Consider the following 19,418-nt stretch of genomic DNA (forward strand, 5'->3'; position numbering starts at 1 on the left):
CTGAAGACTGGGACTGAGGGGCAAGGTGGGTGGGGGTGGGGCTGTGAGGAGCTGGCTGCTGGGGAGTGATTCCATGGGGCTGAGGAGATCCGAGGAGATGCAGCGGGGGGAGGGGAGCGAAGGGCTCTGCGAAGATTCGCGGTGGCAGCGTCTCAGGACGTGTGAGGTAATATAGGGCCCCTGAAGAGAGACAGGGTGCAGCGTCTGGTGATAGGAGAAAACCTGAGGCGCTTGGAAAGGTCTGGGTGCACAGTTTCGGATATATGATGGGATTGGGAGGCTTTGATGAAATTGAGGAAACCTGGGGGTGATAGGAATTTGGGGCGGGGGACAAGATATGAGATCAAAGGAGGGAGTTTAATTGCTAAAGAGAAAGGGCTTTCCAGAGCAGGATCTGAGGGGATTGAGGGCTGAATTCGTGGGAAAATCAGTAGGCAACAGTATCCTATTAGTTGAAAGGAGAGAAACGGCAAAGGTTTGAAAGCAGTACATGAGGTTGGAAGGAGGAAGGAGTAGGGTTTGAGGGCGGCACAGCGCCTGATAGAATGCAGGGGATGGGGGTTCAGATTGACACGGCAGAATAGAGGTGTTGAGCTGGGATGCAGGATTGAAGGTTACAGAGATTTGAAACAGGGATTAAAGAATATGTCGGAGGGATTTGGGCCCATGAGTGAATAATAGGTGAGGGTTGTGAGGTTGCAATATATAACTCAAAATTCTAAATTGTAAGAGGTTTTGGGAACAGTGTTTAGAGAAGACTGAATGGTGGAATAGGGATGCCTTAACTGGGCCATGGAATTGAAGGGCTTTGGGTAGATTTGTGGGTTGGTTTTTTGGGCTCCTAAAGGAATTTTCTTGACCTCCTTGCTTGGAAAGTGGGAGGAGTTCTGGGGACCCAAGGACCTAAGAGTTACCTATGAAACTTTGTATGAGTGTGTGAAGTTAAACAGAGTTCATGGATTTAGGAATAAAATCATTCACATTCCCTGTAAAAGGCAGAGTCTTCTTCATTTATTAACCAGAATCCTTTATCCTAAGATAGGCATGAATGGTATTGCCACTAGATTCTTTAGCCATCCTGCTCTTTCCACTGCCTGCTGAAAGTGTTGGGCTTTGGAGAAGATGGTCAGAGCTAGAGAGGGAAGGTAGGAAGTTATTCAAGGTTATCTACCTACCCCTCCCTTTCTCTATACCCCCAAGTTGTGATATAGTGGATGTGTGAGACTTGTGCGGGAATGAATGAAACATTAATCCTATAAGGTTTGTTATAGCTCAAAGAGCCAGTGGCTCTGTGAATGAAATGTTTGGGCTGAGAGAAAGACAAAAGCCAGAGGGACTCATGTATTTGTGCCTTCAGACCTATGCCATGTTCTAAAATAGTATTTCTTAACCAGGAGTAATTCTGTCCCTCAGAGGACATTTAACAATGATTAGAAATGTTTTTAGTTGTCACAGGTGGTGAGGTACTACTGGCCTCTGGTGGGTAGAGAACAGAGACACTGTTATATTTTACAGTGCATGGAAGAGCCCTCGAAGCAAAGTATTATCTGACCACAAGTGTCAGTAATGCCAAGCTGAGACACCTTGCTCTGCAGTCAGATATTCTGGGTTCAAATCCTGGCTCTATCTTTTCCTGATTTTGTGGTCTTGAGCGAGTTACTTACCTTTTGATGCCTTGAATTAATGGCAGGATTTAAGATACTGTGAGGATTTAATGAACCAAATCAGGGAACCCAGTGTATAGTGCATATAGTAAGTGCTCAAATTTCACTAATTTTTAGTTTTTATGATCATTTTCTTTGTTTTGTTTTAAGAGATAGGGTTTTTGCTATGTCATTAAATTGCCCAAGCTGCCTCTCATTCAGTTTTCATAAAAGCCCATTTATATCTATATCTAGTTTGGTGACATAGTAATGCCAAAATTAAAACTCATATCCAGACCCTTATAATGTATATTTTCACCTTTTTGTTGCTTTTTTGGTGGGGTCTGCTTAGTCTTGTTTTCTCAGCCTATTCGCCTCTTAATGAAGAAGAGGATGACCCAGTGGGTATCTTTTAATATCAAAGTGAATTCTAAAGGGGTGGGGGTAAATCTCTCTGTTTGGGTAGGGAGGAGCCTTGGACTTGGTTCTTGGCTTGCCCTTAGACCAGCACCAGTGGGATAGTAAGGAAGAGGACCTTGAGGTTAGCAGGTCTGATGAGGTACAAGGCCTATAAGATGAGGCCATTGGCTCCAAAATACACCATACAGCAGATCTCAGGCCAAAGGCAGTTGTACTGAAGGAGAGTAACTACTGTCCTATATGATGTCCTTTGGTCTTCCTTCCTCTGTGACGGAATAGTAGCATTAGCTCTGTCAGCAGAAAGACTAGGTAGGTATAGTATTTTCAAAATTACTTTAGAAACAAACCTGGACGAGACTTAGTTGGAATTGCCACACACGCTCCTGACAATAATGTGTAATGGGAATTGAGTTAGCCTTGAAATCAGAAGCTTGAAGTCTAAACTCTTTACTTTGCTGCTTATTTTCTATGTGACCTTGATCAAGCACTTGTCCTGTGAGCCTCAATCTATTAAAAATACAAATAGGTGTACTTTCTGAGTACTTATCTCAATAAATTCTGCCCACAATTTTGCCAGAAATCTCGTTGTTATTTCATATAGCTGAGAAAACTAGTAAATTAAATTATTTAACCTAGGGTACAAGGGGTTAAGGAAGAATGCAAAACCTTGCTCTGTTTGACTCCTGAATTACATTATTTAGCTTTAATAGAACTTTTCTAGCACTTAATCCCCTATGCCTAAACCCGAGTAAGGTTGGAAGCTAAAAGTTTACAAGGTTCTTGAAATGGATCATCTAACTTGCACACACTGATGTGCTTCCTTTGTAACACTCCCTCCATTATGTCCTTTGGTAGAAAAATCAGGTTTAAATATTATTCCTAGATGTTGGGACCTGCCCCTCCGCCAGACTGTGCCCAGAGGTAATGATAGTCTAATCAACTAGGTAAGCTTAACACATCTGTGTCAGTCTGGTTTTATGGCTGGTTTCATTTACACATTGGCATTTTGGTCAGTTTTCTATTAACCAGTTTTTAGGCCTTAAATAGGTTGCTTTTCTCTGAGCATTGTTTTCCTTATTTGTAAAGATAAATAACATTGTTCACATAGTTTTAAGAATAAAAGTGATGTACCAAAAGTTTCTGATATTCAGTAAATAAAAGTTGTTTTATGAGAGGTTGCAATTACAAGATAAAGGTAAAGCTGAAAGGGACCTAAGTGTTGCTTTGCCACATTTTTGATAACCCTAATGGTGTTTCTCAGCATTTTCCAAATTCTTATCCCCTCTATTATTCCCAGTATCTGCTTCTTAATCCTTTAATTAAAAAAATCTCATGATTAGAGCTGGAGATGTAGCTCAGTGGTAGAGGGCTTGCCAAGGAGGTCCTGAGTTTAATCCATAGTACTGCAAAAACTAACCAAATAGAAAACAATTTGTGATTAAATGATCACATAGTCTATTTGGAAAATGAACTATTAAAGGAGTTGAATGAGGTGAATTATAAATCCCTTGGGAAAAGGCTTGGATTTTTTTTTCTCCCTTACATTCTGTGAGTCATGTTGACAGCATGGGTAGTATTCAAATGTGATGATCACAGGAACTTTTTTTTAAGGTATTTGAGATTGATTCTAGGGCTCTGAGCTACTCCCCTAGTAAAGGAAAACATTTTAACTCTTTCAGCAAGCTTTTGGGATAGACAGAAACAGGCAGACATTTTTTCCAGTAAGCCCTATTTTTGCTTTAACTTGAACTTAATTTAGCCAAAAGTTTCCTTTTCCACAAAAATATTTTCTTCTGGTTTAAGTGTCCCATAATGGTACAACTTTGGGGACATGCCAGTGTCTTCCTAAGCTTTGTGCAGGTGCTTTAAATGCCCTGACTGGGTACATATCAAGAGATAACCTCACTGACTTCCTGAAAATCAGTCTTGCTAGTGAGTGACCTTTGTGGCATGGAAGTGGTTAACATTCTGTTAACAATGCATGAGGGTCTAAGCATGGGTGCACCTGTATCACTGTGGTATGATTCTTTTAATTCTTTTGGAAAGATACCCAGCAGAGGGATAGATGGGTCAAATGGAACCTCTAGTCCTAGTTCTTTGAGGTATCTCCATATTGATTTCCACAGTGGTTGTACCAGTCTGCACTCCCGCCAACAGTGGAGAAGGGTATAATTGACAATGTGAAATAGGAAGAAAAGGGCTAAGGATGTAGGGGAAGTGAGAAGGGTAGGTGAAAGGAAATAAGGGAAAAGAAAAAATACGAGAAAATGAAAAAATGGAAACAAAGTCATTGTAAATGGGGAGGTGGTGAAGGGAGGGCAGAGATATGGGGAAAAATGAGAACCAAGATCTGTCATGTAAAGGTACAAGATCCTAATGATAAATGTAACTGTACCGTACACTTAAAAAGTACCAATAAACTCAATGAGAAAAAAAAATGCACGAGGAATAAATATAATTTAAAAAGCTGACATGAAAGGAAAAGTAATAAACTTTGCAGAAAACCCAGCCAAACCAGAAGAATACATTACTAGAACGGAGCTTATGGAAGGAAATGTAGTATTTTTACTTGTTAGTTTTAATGTGCAAGCTCTTTTCCTGTCTTTTTCTTTCTCAAAAACATGTCCCTTTCACAGGACTGGACTCATTGTAGGTGCTCAGTAAAGACTTTTTAATTAATTGCTTAAGTTTTTGGTTATGGTCTAAGCCACTATGAGTGCACGTGAATAAGCCACTGATACAGTGCAAGACATAGAAACAATGGAAGTAAATTCATTTAGAGAAAGACCCTGTGAAAGAGACTCAAGCACTGGATGAACATTTGAAACCTAGGGTCATCTTTAACATGTTTTTGAGATTAGGTAAAACAATCTCTAGGAAGAATCAGGATTTTTATTACTTAAATGATTGTGATGACTTAGGTGTAGTCTGCCTAGTGAAAAGGGCCTCTTCATTTCTTGTAATAGGCTGTATGGTAATGGTGGCAGGTGGTAGCTTCTACCACTGCTAATAAAAGTTTGTTTCTGCATACCTAAATTGTATGTCTGGCTTGGTGCTGTACAAAGTGTTTTACGCACAAAAACTCATTTAAGCTTTATAATAGCTGTGTGAGGAAGCTACTGTTTTAGAGCCCCATTTCACAGACAGACTGGGAACTAGATAAGTTAAATAACTTGCCCAAGTCTGCACAGTGTTAGAGTTCATGTTCAAATCCAGAATGTCTGTCTCCTACGTACACTTCCTTAGTCTATGTAATACTGTCTGCTCCTAGGTCCTGCCTTTTAATCCTAGTTCTGCTGAATGATTTATGAGCTTAATTTTCCTATTCTGGTTTTAGTTTCCTCATTTATATTACTCTTTGAGATCACTGATGATGTTAACAGTCTATGTTTAGTCTTTGCCAGAAGGAGCTGCAGCAGTTTTGCTTTGGGTCAAGAGAAGTTGTGAATTCAGTTGCTTATTAGCTTCTAGTCTGGGTGTTTAGCTTTCTTAATCAAATTTCTTTTTATTAATCTTTATCAGCCTTTAATTTCCATGAAAAGGAAGGTTCTTCATTCTTTCAAACTTTAGTTGTAAACTGAATTCATTGTTAATTCTAGTGCTAATGGTCATTGTCACTACTCTTCCTGGTTTTCATTGAAATTATGGTGAATAACATCCTTTCATTGAGTACTCACCAGTCTCAAGCTAAATAATTTATATGTGTTATCCCTCGTCACCACGGTAATATTTTATAAATGAAACAGGTCTAAAGAAGTTACTAAGTTGCCACCTATCCTATATCTTATAAATGAGCGTGCTAAGACTTGATCTCAGTTCTGTCTAACGTCTGAGTTTCTGTTTTGTTTCGTTTGCTTTTTGACTTTTCTACTACCCTCATTATTTATTTCATAGACTGGGGAAAACCTGATGGTGCCTGAAGAGGCTAAACCAGGCTGGGATAATATTACAAAATTTTCCTGAGTCCTAGGGTAGCCAAAGTAGACACAGTGTAAGAAGTATATTCTCATCTGGAGTCCAAGAGAAGTGTTAATATCATTATGGGATGTGTAGATGTGTAGTATAAACCATCACATCAAAAGGGTAAGAGAACGGGGTACACTTGAGGTTAGATGAGGTGAGAGATTAAATCTTGACAGTACACAGTATGCAACAAAAATGTGTTTAAGGGATTAAAATGGCCAAAATTATAAATAGCATGTTGAGGTATCATTCTGGTTGGTCTCAGATCTTACAGTTGGCAGAAAATGGACAGCATACTTAGAGACTTTGGGTGATAAGATAGTTCTTTTCACTTGTGTTTTCTTTCCAGTGAAACTGATGTCAAACTGTCATTCTCAGTATTAACAGTTATGACCACATGTACCCTTCTGGAGGATAGAGTCTGCATCTGCCCATTTCTTCTGTTTCAGGCTAAGAACTCTCTGAAAATTGTGTTCTTACATCATGATTTGGGCTTTTTCCAGGTTTAAGACTCTTCATGCCTGAGACTTCTCTGATAGTAGGAGCTTATGTTTCCCTGTGAAAGCATGGCAGCTTCAGGGCAGGAATTTTTCCCATCCACTGAGAACCTGGTGAGCCATAGACAGCTGAGATAATTTGGGGTGTGGATGTGGGCATAGTAAATTCATTTTTTAAAAGCTGATTGTTTAGATAGGGAGGCAGGAAGATTTTTAATTAAAGGAGGTGGTACGATATTCCTGAAAGCTGGGGAAAGAATTTGCTGGTACTGTATTTTTACAAGTTGGCAGACTTGTTTAATTAGCTGATCTGCAGTGCCAGCTATGGGAAGAACAGATGTCCCTGCACATTGTGAGGTAACAAGCTCTGGATCCAAATGCCAAATGTTACCCTCAGTCTGTTGTCCCAGACGATAGAAGAGATAGTGAAGCTATTGGTTTAGAATTGAGAAGGTTTACATGGATGCTGAGTTGAGGTTTTTATCAGAATTTCTATACTCTTGTCCCCAGATACATGGCATATAAGAATTTAATCTTAAAAAAAATTAAAAAGAATTTAACCTTTACAGATATGAAGCATCTTAGGTTCATGATATGTGTTGATTTGTTATTTTGTTGAAACATGGACTTAAGTCATATTGTTCTTTTTTTATGAGAGAAATGAGTTATATGTTATAAAGGTAGCGTTTCCCAGGGCTTGGTCTATTGGTCTAGAGAATCCTTATGAATAAGTGTTACATGACAGGAAAAAAGTAGCTTGCAGTTTAATACCAGGTTGAACAAAGTTATCTGTTCTGCATAGTACCATGATGTTTGAGCTGCATGATCTTGAGCCAGTTTTTCTGAACTTTAGTTTTCAAAGCTGTAAAGTGGATAATGAAAATATTAACTCATTTTAAATTATCAGTATGAGGACTAAATGAGATTAAGCATACTAAACTCCTGGCTTGGTATTTAACATATAGTAGAATGAATACTAGATGAATTCTCTTTCAGTAGGGGGATTTCAGGAAGGTAGGATTGACTTTAAAAAAATTGTAAATGCTTGCTGCTATTGCACTAATGGTAGAAATTAGTCGTAATATGTGTCTCTACATATACATTACCCTTTGGTATTGCTGGAGAAAGTTGATGATATGAGCAAAGCTTTCCTAGCTGCATTGTCCTTAAAACCAAGCTAACTGGTTCTCCACCTTCTCCTTCTTGATAGTGAGCCGTCTGTATATGATGAGAGTGCACAGGTGGCAGCTGTAGGATTTGCACTTGAGAGGGCTGTATTTAGCCATGTGCCCCACCTTGCTAGATATAGTCATTCTAATTTGGAGGATACGTTGGCAGTGACATAAGGCTGCAGAGCACTGAGATCTCTCTTAAGTCAGATTCACGAGCATATGTGAGGAGAGTGAGAATGTTCGTAATATATACTGGGTAAAGCAGGGAGTATTCGAAGCCAGAAATACACCGTCTTGATAAAGAACTACTATTTTTTAAATCATCCAGGCTTGACTGTTTGGCCATTGTAGTGCTTCACTCCCTCATCACAGTCTCAGTTTCCAAGTCTTACTGATTATACTTCTGGAATACTGCTCAAATGTATGTTCTTTCTATTAATATCTGCTCTGTGTAGTTCAGACTTCTGTTATCTGCCCTAGGCTATTTTGTGGATGCTTCCAAACTAGTTTCTCTGATTTCTTTTTCCTCCATTCCATCAGTTTCCTGCTGCAGAACATTTGTAGCTTCACCATGCACAAAACAAATTTCAAAAATTCATATTTTGGCTCTGAAGATCTTTTATAGTCATTCCCCAGTTTGCCGTTTGAAGCCTTTTAATCCGTTTCCCATTATATTCTACCATAATTTTAACTTAAGGATAAGACAAAGAACTAAGGTTCGCTTAACATATTATTAGTGCAGAGCCAAATCTTAGTGTTCCTTATACAGTAGTACATATATTGTTTAATTTTATTCCTTACAATAACCCTGTAAATGCATTATTATTTTCATTTTACAGATGAGAAGAATTTGTCTTTTCTGGCTTTCCAGCCTTTGTAAGGCTATGCCCTTTGCTGAGTACTCATTTCCCCCATCTCCATCTTTCTATACATTATTCGATGCTTGCATCAAATGGCATCTTCCCTTTGAAAATTGTTTTCTTTCAACTTAGAATAAATCTATCTTAACTTCCATCAATCTTAGTTTATATTTCATTCGTACTACCCTCTGCTTTGATTATGTACATATCTTGTTTTCTTTTTGAAGTTTGAGCATCTGAAGAGCAGAATCTATATCCTACAAACCTCTTAGTATCTATTACAGTAGCTGATACCTAGACTAGAATAGATGGATAGGTACATAGGTAGGAAGATAGATGAATGGAAAATGTTTTTTTCTGGGCTGATATTTTACAGGTCACCCAAAGCTACAGAACTTTCTGTTTTTCTACATAATTCCTAAGCCCCAAACATGACACCTGTGACGTAAACCCTATGACCCAATTTAAAAGTCTTCCAAACTTTTGCTTATGCTGCTTTCTTTGCTTAAAGTATCTTTATCACATATTGCCTCATTTCTTTCAAGACATATCTTAGGAGTGACGCTGTTTGTGGGCAGCCTTACCAGTTTTAGTAGAGTCTTATCAGTCCATCTCCTATATAATTTTGTGGACCTTCAAGCACTGATGGATATTGGAGGATATCCTCTCATACATGATTTTTGGTACTTTTCTACTAGTTTGAATTATGTGTTATATATTTGAAAAAAATATTATTACTAGCATTTATTATAGGTATACTTCTTGCCAGGTTCTATACTAAAAGCATCATGTTTCTCATTTTATTTAATCCTTATAATAACTATATAAAATAGACACCATTATATCTGTTTCTCAAGTGAATGATGGAGAAACAACTTCAGGAAGTTTAGGTTACTTCCTGAATTCCCCTCGTTGATGTAGTGATTTGGCTGTTTTGTTTCCCTTTTGGATTATCACCTGCTGCATAATAGACCTCAATATGTATCAATTAAGTGAATGATTGAATGCATGATCATAGCTATTCTCTAAATGTTTCTTGACAGAATTAATTTATTTGAGCAGTGGAAAATGAATAATGGTTTCTTTTTCTCTTTAGCAGGAATTTGACTCTCTGGGGCATGAATACTAAGCTATTTGGTTCTGGGCTGTGCTAGCAGGACCCTTCAACAGAATTGCAATGGCCACAGCAGCCGCTTCTCACCTGAACCTGGATGCCCTCCGGGAAGTACTGGAATGCCCTATTTGTATGGAATCCTTCACAGAAGAGCAGCTGCGGCCCAAACTTCTACACTGTGGCCATACCATCTGCCGCCAGTGCCTGGAGAAGCTTCTGGCTAGTAGCATCAATGGTGTTCGATGCCCCTTTTGCAGCAAGATTACACGTATAACAAGCCTCACTCAGCTGACAGACAACTTGACAGTGCTGAAGATCATTGACACAGCTGGGCTCAGTGAGGCTGTGGGCCTGCTCATGTGCCGGTCATGTGGGCGGCGGTTACCCAGGCAGTTCTGTAGGAGTTGTGGCTTGGTGTTGTGTGAGCCCTGCCGTGAGGCAGAACACCAGCCTCCTGGTCACAGTACACTCCCTGTCAAAGAGGCAGCTGAGGAGCGGCGTCAGGACTTTGGAGAGAAGTTGACACGCCTGCGGGAACTTATGGGGGAGCTACAGCGGCGGAAGGTGGCCTTGGAAGGTGTCTCTAAGGACCTGCAAGCTAGGTATAAAGCAGTTCTTCAGGAATATGGGCATGAGGAACGCAGGGTCCAGGATGAGCTAGCTCGATCTCGGAAGTTCTTCACAAGCTCTTTGGCTGAAGTTGAGAAGTGCAATAGTCAAGTAGTGGAGGAACAGAGTTATCTGCTTAACATTGCTGAGGTACAGGCTGTGTCTCGCTGTGACTACTTCCTGGCCAAGATCAAGCAGGCCGATGTAGCACTGTTGGAGGAGACAGCTGATGAAGAGGAACCAGAGCTCACTGCGAGCCTGCCCCGGGAACTCACCCTGCAAGATGTGGAACTCCTTAAGGTGGGTCATGTTGGCCCTCTCCAAATTGGGCAAGCTGTTAAGAAGCCCCGGACAGTTAACATGGAAGATTCTTGGGCCATGGAAGCTGCAACTTCTGCTGCCTCTACCACTGTTACTTTTAGAGAGATGGACATGAGCCCTGAGGAAGTAGTTGCCAGCCCTAGGGCTTCACCTGCTAAACAGCGGGGTTCTGAGGCAGCCTCCAATATCCAACAGTGCCTCTTTCTCAAGAAGATGGGGGCCAAGGGCAGCACTCCAGGCATGTTTAATCTTCCAGTCAGTCTCTATGTGACCAGTCAAGGTGAAGTGCTGGTTGCCGACCGTGGCAACTACCGTATACAAGTTTTTACCCGCAAAGGCTTTTTAAAGGAGATCCGCCGCAGCCCCAGTGGCATTGATAGCTTTGTGCTAAGCTTTCTTGGGGCTGATTTGCCCAATCTCACTCCTCTCTCTGTGGCCATGAACTGCCATGGGCTGATTGGTGTGACTGACAGCTATGACAACTCCCTGAAGGTATATACCTTGGATGGCCACTGCGTGGCCTGTCACAGGAGCCAGCTGAGCAAACCGTGGGGCATCACAGCCCTGCCATCCGGCCAGTTTGTGGTAACTGATGTGGAAGGTGGAAAGCTTTGGTGTTTCACTGTTGATCGAGGAGCAGGGGTGGTCAAATACAGCTGTCTCTGCAGTGCTGTGCGGCCCAAGTTTGTCACCTGTGATGCTGAAGGTACCGTCTACTTCACCCAGGGCTTGGGCCTCAATCTGGAAAATCGGCAGAATGAGCACCACCTGGAAGGTGGTTTTTCCATTGGCTCTGTGGGCCCTGATGGGCAGCTGGGTCGCCAGATTAGCCACTTTTTCTCAGAAAATGAGGATTTCCGCTGCATTGCTGGCATGTGTGTGGATGCTCGTGGTGACCTCATCGTGGCTGATAGTAGTCGCAAGGAAATCCTCCATTTTCCTAAGGGCGGTGGCTATAGTGTCCTCATTCGAGAGGGGCTCACCTGCCCAGTGGGCATTGCCCTCACTCCTAAGGGGCAGCTGCTGGTCTTGGACTGCTGGGATCATTGCATCAAGATCTACAGCTACCATCTGAGAAGATATTCCACTCCTTAGAGGATGAGAAATAATATTTTCATCAGTTTCCTAGTCAATTTTCCTTCCTTTAGTTCTTGCTTATTGATGGTACTGTAGATTAGACTTGGTGTATGTCTTTTGATTCCAGCGGGATTGTCCTGGAATTTTAGAAGCTCTACCTTTCAGTGTTTGTTATTTCCTTCTCCCCATACCAACTCCAATAAATTTACAGCTTAAACAGATGCATTACTCTAAATAGGACACATGATAGTGTCAGCTGAAATTTGATTAGGAAATAGTCAATTCCATGGCTTCAGTAGTGCCACGTTAGCTGTAGTATTTGAAATTTGCCCTGGTAATGAACGCTTGTTGATTTTTTACCTTTGGGTTTTGATGTATTTTTTATTTTGTTTTGTTTCCTATTATAATGTGCTTCATCTGTGGAACTTCCTCTTCCCCTCTGGTTGCATTCTGTGTGCATGCTTCAGTTCAATCTGCTCAACCTTTCAGTGACATTTCAGACATTTACCCTGCAGCATGATATCTTAGGTTGATCAGTGTGAAAGTACATTTATTAAGGGAGATACACAATCCCTTTGGGAAGGAATACCTTTTGGCTAGGAATTTGTGCCATCTTGGATTAGTCTCTTATTACAGATGTACCAGAAAATGGACTGACCCTAGCTGGTTAGTGTTGAAGACTTCACTGGGAATCATTTGCCTTTTAAATGAACATGTGGATTAAAATTATGCCACAGCATAGGAAGACGTGAATAAGCAAGTATAAATGTTCATACATCCAGTAAACTTAATAGTGTCTAGGACTCGTTATATTTCATACTCCTTCCAACAACCTATGATAGAAGTTGTTTGAGGAATTGTAGAACACAGGCCATGACCAACAAAGTGGGGACACAGACACATTCATTTTCATTATAAAAACAAAACAACTGTTGGGTACTCTGTATTTTTCTCAAGTGAGTGCATACTACTTGGCTTTGGAATTTATTTCAGTTCTTCCAAGCATTAAATAATTGATAACTGTTTCTTCATCATTGGTGTTCATGTCTTTTAATTAAATATGGGATTTGGGGAGGCAAGGTGAAGGATAACTTGTACTATGCTATTTTGTTTCCTTGTCTGAAACTATTCTCTGCAAACTTAGGGATATACCCAGGTCAGAATTCAACTCAAAGCACCATTATATAAAGATAATCCAAATCTGACTTCCACCTGTGAACATATTTAGCCTCCAGTGTTTGCACCCTGTTCAAAACTGAGTATTCATCACATGTATATGTTTAATTTTTATAATTACAGTTCCCCAAAAAATTAAAAAAAAAAGAAAAACAGTCTTAAATATTTAAAACTAGAAGTGAAAGAATTTATGATGAGATTCTGTAACTTTGATGTTTACTAAGCAGCATAGCTTGCTTTTTAGGTGCAGAAATGATGGCAAGCAAAAAGCAAGTCTCGCTTCAAAAACAAGATTTCTAAACTGAGATACTCATTATTTTTAGAAGTATCATTGTTGCCTCCCTACCGCACTTCAGTTGTGATCAGGACAAGTAAAGAACTAGTTTGAACTAGTTTGTCTTTTTGCCTAGAGAAGACTCCATGTACTGATTATGAAATTGCATCTGGTTTTCAAAGATTGTATAATTGAGAGGAAACTGATCCAATTAAAAATACATCACTAGTTATTAGAGCCATTTTATCTGGTGGCACCTAGCAGCAGGAGATCTGTCTTTGCTGCCAGTGGAGGAATTGCTGGGGCAGTAATAGCAGCCAGGCCTTTGCCATATGGTTTGCAGCAGAAAAATGAATATGGTATTGTGGGCTGGCTTGAAGTAAACAAGGATAGGAATTCTGCAGTGACCTATGCTTTGGGAAGAAAGTGCTATTACTGATTGGCATTCAGCAGTTGGATCTGTCCCCGTCTCTAAACTGCAGTCATACTTAAATAAAGCAGGTATCTGCAGACTTACAGTGTGGTTTAAATGTTTTTGCTTCTTTTTACTCATTGATGTGAGTACTTTGAGCTGTGCTTAGTACAGTTTTGAGTTATCTGCCATGATGACTAAATTGGAAAGTATGGTCCCAGGAAACTCATTTTCTCACAGTAGTTGGTTTTGTCTTTTGTTTTGTTTTGCTTTGCTTTTTAAAGCAGTAGGATGTTATCTAACTAAAATCTTAGAGGAAAATCTGTGATATAAAAGGAATTAAAGAACGGTGGCTGTGGTTGAGGCAGACTTGTGAGGCTGGAGAACAGGCTACTTCCTCCCTTCATCACATCTGTGCTACCACTATAGAACACTTGTGAATCTACAAGTTACTTTTGTTAAGCCATCAAACTACACCATTCCTGCTTTTTCAGTTACATCTCTCTAGCCATATGGCTTTGGACAAATCACTTAACTCTGAAAAATAAAAATGACCCCTGCCTTCTAGAACGATATGAGATAACAGGTGTGAAAACTATCAGATACGTTCAAGAAATGATAGCTGCTAATAATTTATTGAATTGCTAAGAAAAGTGTTTTGCTGATGTGAGGGGTGCAACAACACCTGTTCTTTCCTTCTTGCCTACCTTGTCACTTTACAGGTTTCTATTTTGCAACCAAAATATTTCTCAGGTATTTTCTTTCTCTAACCATATGTCTCCAAACAAATCATCACCTGTTCCATTCTACGAGCTAGTCATGTTTCTAGTATTAATCAGTGTCAATATTAGTTTTCCATGTAGAGTATCTGAGCTTTATTGGAGATTAGCTAATCTTTAGCCACTAGCACATAAAAAATGTGCCAGGTTTAAAATATGTTCTCAGTGCATACACTTAGTTATCTACTCAACTTAATGGTGACTCCAGTTAATCTGAAGCTTCCTACTGCAGCCTTCTATTATTGAATAAAAAAGAATTCTCAGATAAGCCCTTTTAAAGATGTATAAAAAAGCTAATGGCAAACAGTTGTCTTAGGTTGGTTAAGCCTCTGCTTCCCTGTGTCATTTTTCAATAGTTAATGTAAAATTTAAAATACTGGAGCAGTGATTAATTAAATTTTTATTGAGCACCTTCTGTAGGCCAGGTATTTTGCCAAGTACTTAGAAAAAAATATATAAATGTATTTTTCATACATTATGCCACAGTCTTTCTTATCTAATGTACTTGAAATCCATATTTTGTTGTTTGGGATTTCTTCAAAAGCCAGGAATAGGCTGTTTCTGAATTCGATCCCAATGTATGCTTCAGTCTGAGTCTGTAGAGAGGCGCTCCATTGTTCCAATCAGAATAAACTTGGCTTGAACTATACAGTATTTCTGTGAGTAAGACAAGTAGTGCTTACATTGTTGTACTTTTTTTTTAATCTAGTGCTTATTAATAGCCTCTTAAAAGTGAACTGCTACCCAGCTCTGTAAGAAGGAAATGGAAAACAAAGCTAACTTGAGACTCAAGTCTCAACATCTGACTAGGATGGTGATTTACAGTCAGAACATGCAGACCCTCAGGGGATCTCAAAACAAATTTCAGATATGAAACATCAGATGCTTGGATGAATTTTACAAGCAGGGCAGTGGTGAGGTAGCCTTTTAGCAAAATGCACACTTAAGTCTCCAGACCTGTGGCTTTATTTTGTCAATAGCATTAATATTCATGGGACCTTGTCTAAGTATGAATCTAGGCAGCTCTGGGACTGTAGTGCACTCTAGTGGGAAGATCATTGGACTTGGAGCCAGACCTTTGTCTAAATTACAGCTCTGCCGCTCAACTAGCTGGCTGTGTGACCTCAGGCAATCACCACATCGCTGAGTATCATTTTCTCTATAAGGATGTTAAATCAAATTGCTAAAATCCCTTCTAGCTATATAATTTTGTTAACTATTGCAAAATGTGATTGAGTTTTCCCCCAGTGTTTTTGTACATTACTTATCAGAATAGTAGAAAAAAACCCTGCATTTCGGAATCAGTCCCAATTACTTGGTCCAGTTGCTTCTCTACCCCAACTATTGTGACCTTGTCTTGTTTCCCTGTTGAGCTATAGTTTCCTATCTAGTAAAAGGAAATGACAGTTTACATTTTAAAGGACAGCTACTGTGAGAATTAAACTAATGGAATAATATATTTTGAAAATGTGACTTCATTATACAAGACAGAGACTTCCTTTCCCACTATGGTAAGCTAATTAATACACATCCTTCAGGTAAATCCTGGGAAAGATTTCACACCTGTATTGGTGACATAACAACATAGTCATCACTGGTTAGCTTCTTAATTAAAAAACCTATTGGAGGTAGAGAGATTGCTGAGGGTGCTGAGGCTAAGTTCATTCACAGCAGTGCATCCCACCAGGAAAGCTACACATAAAACCTAAAGTCTTAATTATTTGATTAAAGCAATTAAGAAACATCTTGACTTTTTGAGAGATGAATCAGGATTTTTAAAAGGTTATATGCAAATACTCTGTATACATATATAGAAAAAAATTTAAGCTTAGAAACATGCATATTTAACTGTTCTTGTAGATAGCTATTTTAAAAAGAATTCTCCAGATCAACATTCATTAACTCAAATTATAAAAATAAGCCACAAATCTCATTGTTAGATGGTAAGGGAGTCCTGAGTTTGGTCCTGCTTCCCCTGTTGTTAACCCTATAACCATTACACATTTTAGCTTCTTAGCCTCAGTTTCCTTATTTGTAATACAGTGATTATTGCACATCTTACTGCACTATTGTGAAAATATGTTAGACATTAAACACTTAGGGGACACAAGCATTTTTTAAATTACAGTATGTTAAGTATATCTTAAAGCAACCATCCTTCTTTATGATACAGCAAAAAGACAAAACTGGTAAGGAGTCCATGCCTCTATCCTTAAGAAAAATTAGTGATCCACTGAAATCTTGATTGAAAACCTGAAGATTTTGTGTAAGTCAGATGCATATTTTTTTCCTCTACAAGTAAAGTAAGCATTTTCTTCTGGTGACTTAACACTTACATATTTTCACAGAGTAAGAAAATCTGAAATACTATTCCCTTATTAAATGTATAAGACACCTATTGTTCATTTTTATTAGGAATATTTAATGAGTAATGAATGCAAATGTAAATCAGTCATGAGTCTTGGCAGTCAGCTTGTGGTCTGGCTGCAAAGATAAGATACGTAAACAATGCAAATGCATTGAAGAATAAGATAAATGATACAGGAAATACTGTGTCAAGTGTTTGATCAAAAACTTTCTAGTTAAGAGGACTTGGTTGCTGAAGAACCTTGAAAGTAAGGGGAAAATCATGAAAAGACAGGATTAAAAAGTTCATACTAGAGTGAGGAAACAAAATTCAAAGGTTTAGAGATCCATTTGTTCATCACCCTTCCTATGAGTAATAATTCAAGTAGTTCTCTTTTTCTTGCCCTAGTCATGTTATTTGTGTAAGTAACCATGGCTCAATGACGCCTCATTCTTAAAGAAGTGGTATGGTATGGATTAGAATCTCCTTAGATACTTAGAGGTAGAAGGCAAAGTTTGAAAATGCATCCTCTCCTCACCTTTCTAATGTGTCTCTGAACTAGGTATCACTGAGTGGCATAGTCTCGTTAAGTCTAATACCTTTTTAAAATCCCAAAATAATATCAAATTTCTTCCCCTCAAAAGCTTAAACCAAATGAGTTTTCTAGTCTCCATATGACTTTGAGGTAGAATCAAATTCATTTTTTAACATTTGCCAACATTTTCTCTTTGTCCCCCCATATCGGAAAATGCTCATAAAAAAGCTGAAGTGCTTCCACCTCCAGTGCTAACTCAAAGTTCAAAACTATCCACAGCCCATGCATGAAAACTCTCATTTCAGCCCTGCTGCCAAGTGACTTTATAAGAGGCCAAGCTCCTCTCCTTTACCTGCTCAGGCCATTTTTGGACCTACTTAGCAGTACCCACAGCTTTCCCCAGAAGCTTCATTATGGGAGCAATAAATCTTTTCATACTTTATTTGGTATGAGTAGCATCATCAGTCTCAATATCCGTGGCAAGTTTGGGTTGGAGAATCTTCATTTTTTTATGTGAGAGGACTACAACTGTTGACACAACCTTGGCACCTAGGAGATCACAACCACCACTAGAGGGCTTTCTTTTCACTGGCTGGGTCTTGCTAGTTAGAATATTTTTGTCAATGCTGGCAAGCTTGTGCTTTGAGCTTGCCACATTTGCTTCCTCATCCATTCTATAGATCTATTCAGCTAAGTTTGAAATTTTGATGATTGGCATTTAAGAAAAGGAGAAACGTATTCCGTAGTCATTAGTCTTGGTCCAGACCTATCAGTGAGTCTCAGATTTAACTGTGTTTAACATTCCAGCAAAAGTGGCAATATAGTAGATTTGGAGGAATCACTCTTATTCTTTGACTTCTGGTTAGTTGTCCCAACCAGACATTGTCTCCATTCTATAGAACCTTCGTGGGAAATACTGATACCCAATGCAATATGCAGGCCTGTTGGTGGCCACTCGTGTGGAAGAAGGCTACATGAAGTGCTATGACTTCCAATTCTAAAAGCAGACAGTTCATTAGGACTTTAAAAAAAAGATGCCGTTATTGCTGCACTACCTGTACCACTGTGAGCAACAACAACAACAACATAAGAATCTCATCTTTGGGGTTATAGGGAAATTCATGACACACCCACAGCATTACCAAGGGGTTGTCAAACCTGACAAGCCAAGACTCCTTACATCCTGAAAAGCTATTATTGCCATCTGGGGAGGCGCTAATCCTATTGATACCTATCTGTGACTGGAGGAAGAAACAAATATGAACAGGATAAAGATTGCCCCCCAACATCTGTAACTGGAGGAAGAAATATAAATATGAACAGGAAAAGATTGCCCCTTCAGCACACACACATACTAGCTGTATAGTGTAATTCCCCCCAAAAAAATACCTTGATTAAGAGGAAAAAAAAATAGAAGTTCAAAATTTGACTTAATTAGAAATCTAAAACTTACTAAAAGAATGTATATAGAAAAAAACACAGCAAGATAAAAGGTTGCTAATTGACTTGTACCTCTACAACCTGAGTTCTCAGTTAACATCTGCCAAAATTCAATTGTCAAACCTTCATAGCCTTAAGACTAAGCCTCAAAGTTATTATACCTGAGAATTGTAATTATGAGCAAGATAGCCCTATAATCTTGGGACAGTTTCTGAGAATATTTCAGTACTATGAGGAAGAAAAATATGTATGCCTCATCTTATTCATGAGAACTTGTCTAAATTCCCCAAAGCCATACAACTCATTATCCTAAAGTATCCCATAATGGGAATGGATGCTTTTAACCAATGAATAATAAAGTAAGTCTTTGGTACTTACTTACTAATCATTTTTGCCAAAGTGGGACCACATGGACCTTCCCTTCCCCCATTAGTTAAAATAGTTAATATGGTGCAGTTTAAATCAAGGCCTGCAAAATTTGAAACCCATACATGAGGCCTACTTATGGAAAGTTAAGTATCCCCACTGCTTCACTATTTAGTGGCTCAATTTAGCCTGCTCTTAAACCTACAAATAATGCATGGCACCTCATACTGGATTGATACAATCTTAAAGCCTAGGTTCCCTACCATAACAAATATTATTGAAATGAATAACTCTATTCAACCAACAATGGTAAAAAATTTGCAGTCAGACTTGGCTAGCATGTTCAGTGCCAATTTTAACTGCTTCTCAACTGATTTATCTTCAAAGCGACACCTTTTTTTTTTTTTTTTTTT

The 19,418-nt window shown here is 39.0% G+C and overlaps 2 protein-coding genes across 5 annotated transcripts in view; one reads left to right on the plus strand and one right to left on the minus strand.

Moving 5' to 3' along the window:
- Positions 1-12,993, plus strand: part of Trim32 (tripartite motif containing 32) — a 13,951-nt gene extending 958 nt beyond the window's left edge. Inside the window, exon 2 of the mRNA XM_010639449.3 lies at positions 9,652-12,993. Coding sequence (XP_010637751.1) covers positions 9,733-11,694 — 1,962 coding nt within the window. The 5' untranslated portion in view covers positions 9,652-9,732 and the 3' untranslated portion in view covers positions 11,695-12,993. The remainder of the gene's footprint in view (positions 1-9,651) is intronic.
- The window catches only part of Astn2 (astrotactin 2), a 770,953-nt gene that overhangs the window by 220,747 nt on the left and 530,788 nt on the right, over positions 1-19,418 (minus strand). The window lies entirely within an intron of this gene.

Source organism: Fukomys damarensis, unplaced genomic scaffold, assembly GCF_012274545.1.
Source record: "Fukomys damarensis isolate Sample0158 unplaced genomic scaffold, DMR_v1.0_HiC HiC_scaffold_36, whole genome shotgun sequence".
NCBI classification, from domain to species: domain Eukaryota; kingdom Metazoa; phylum Chordata; class Mammalia; order Rodentia; family Bathyergidae; genus Fukomys; species Fukomys damarensis.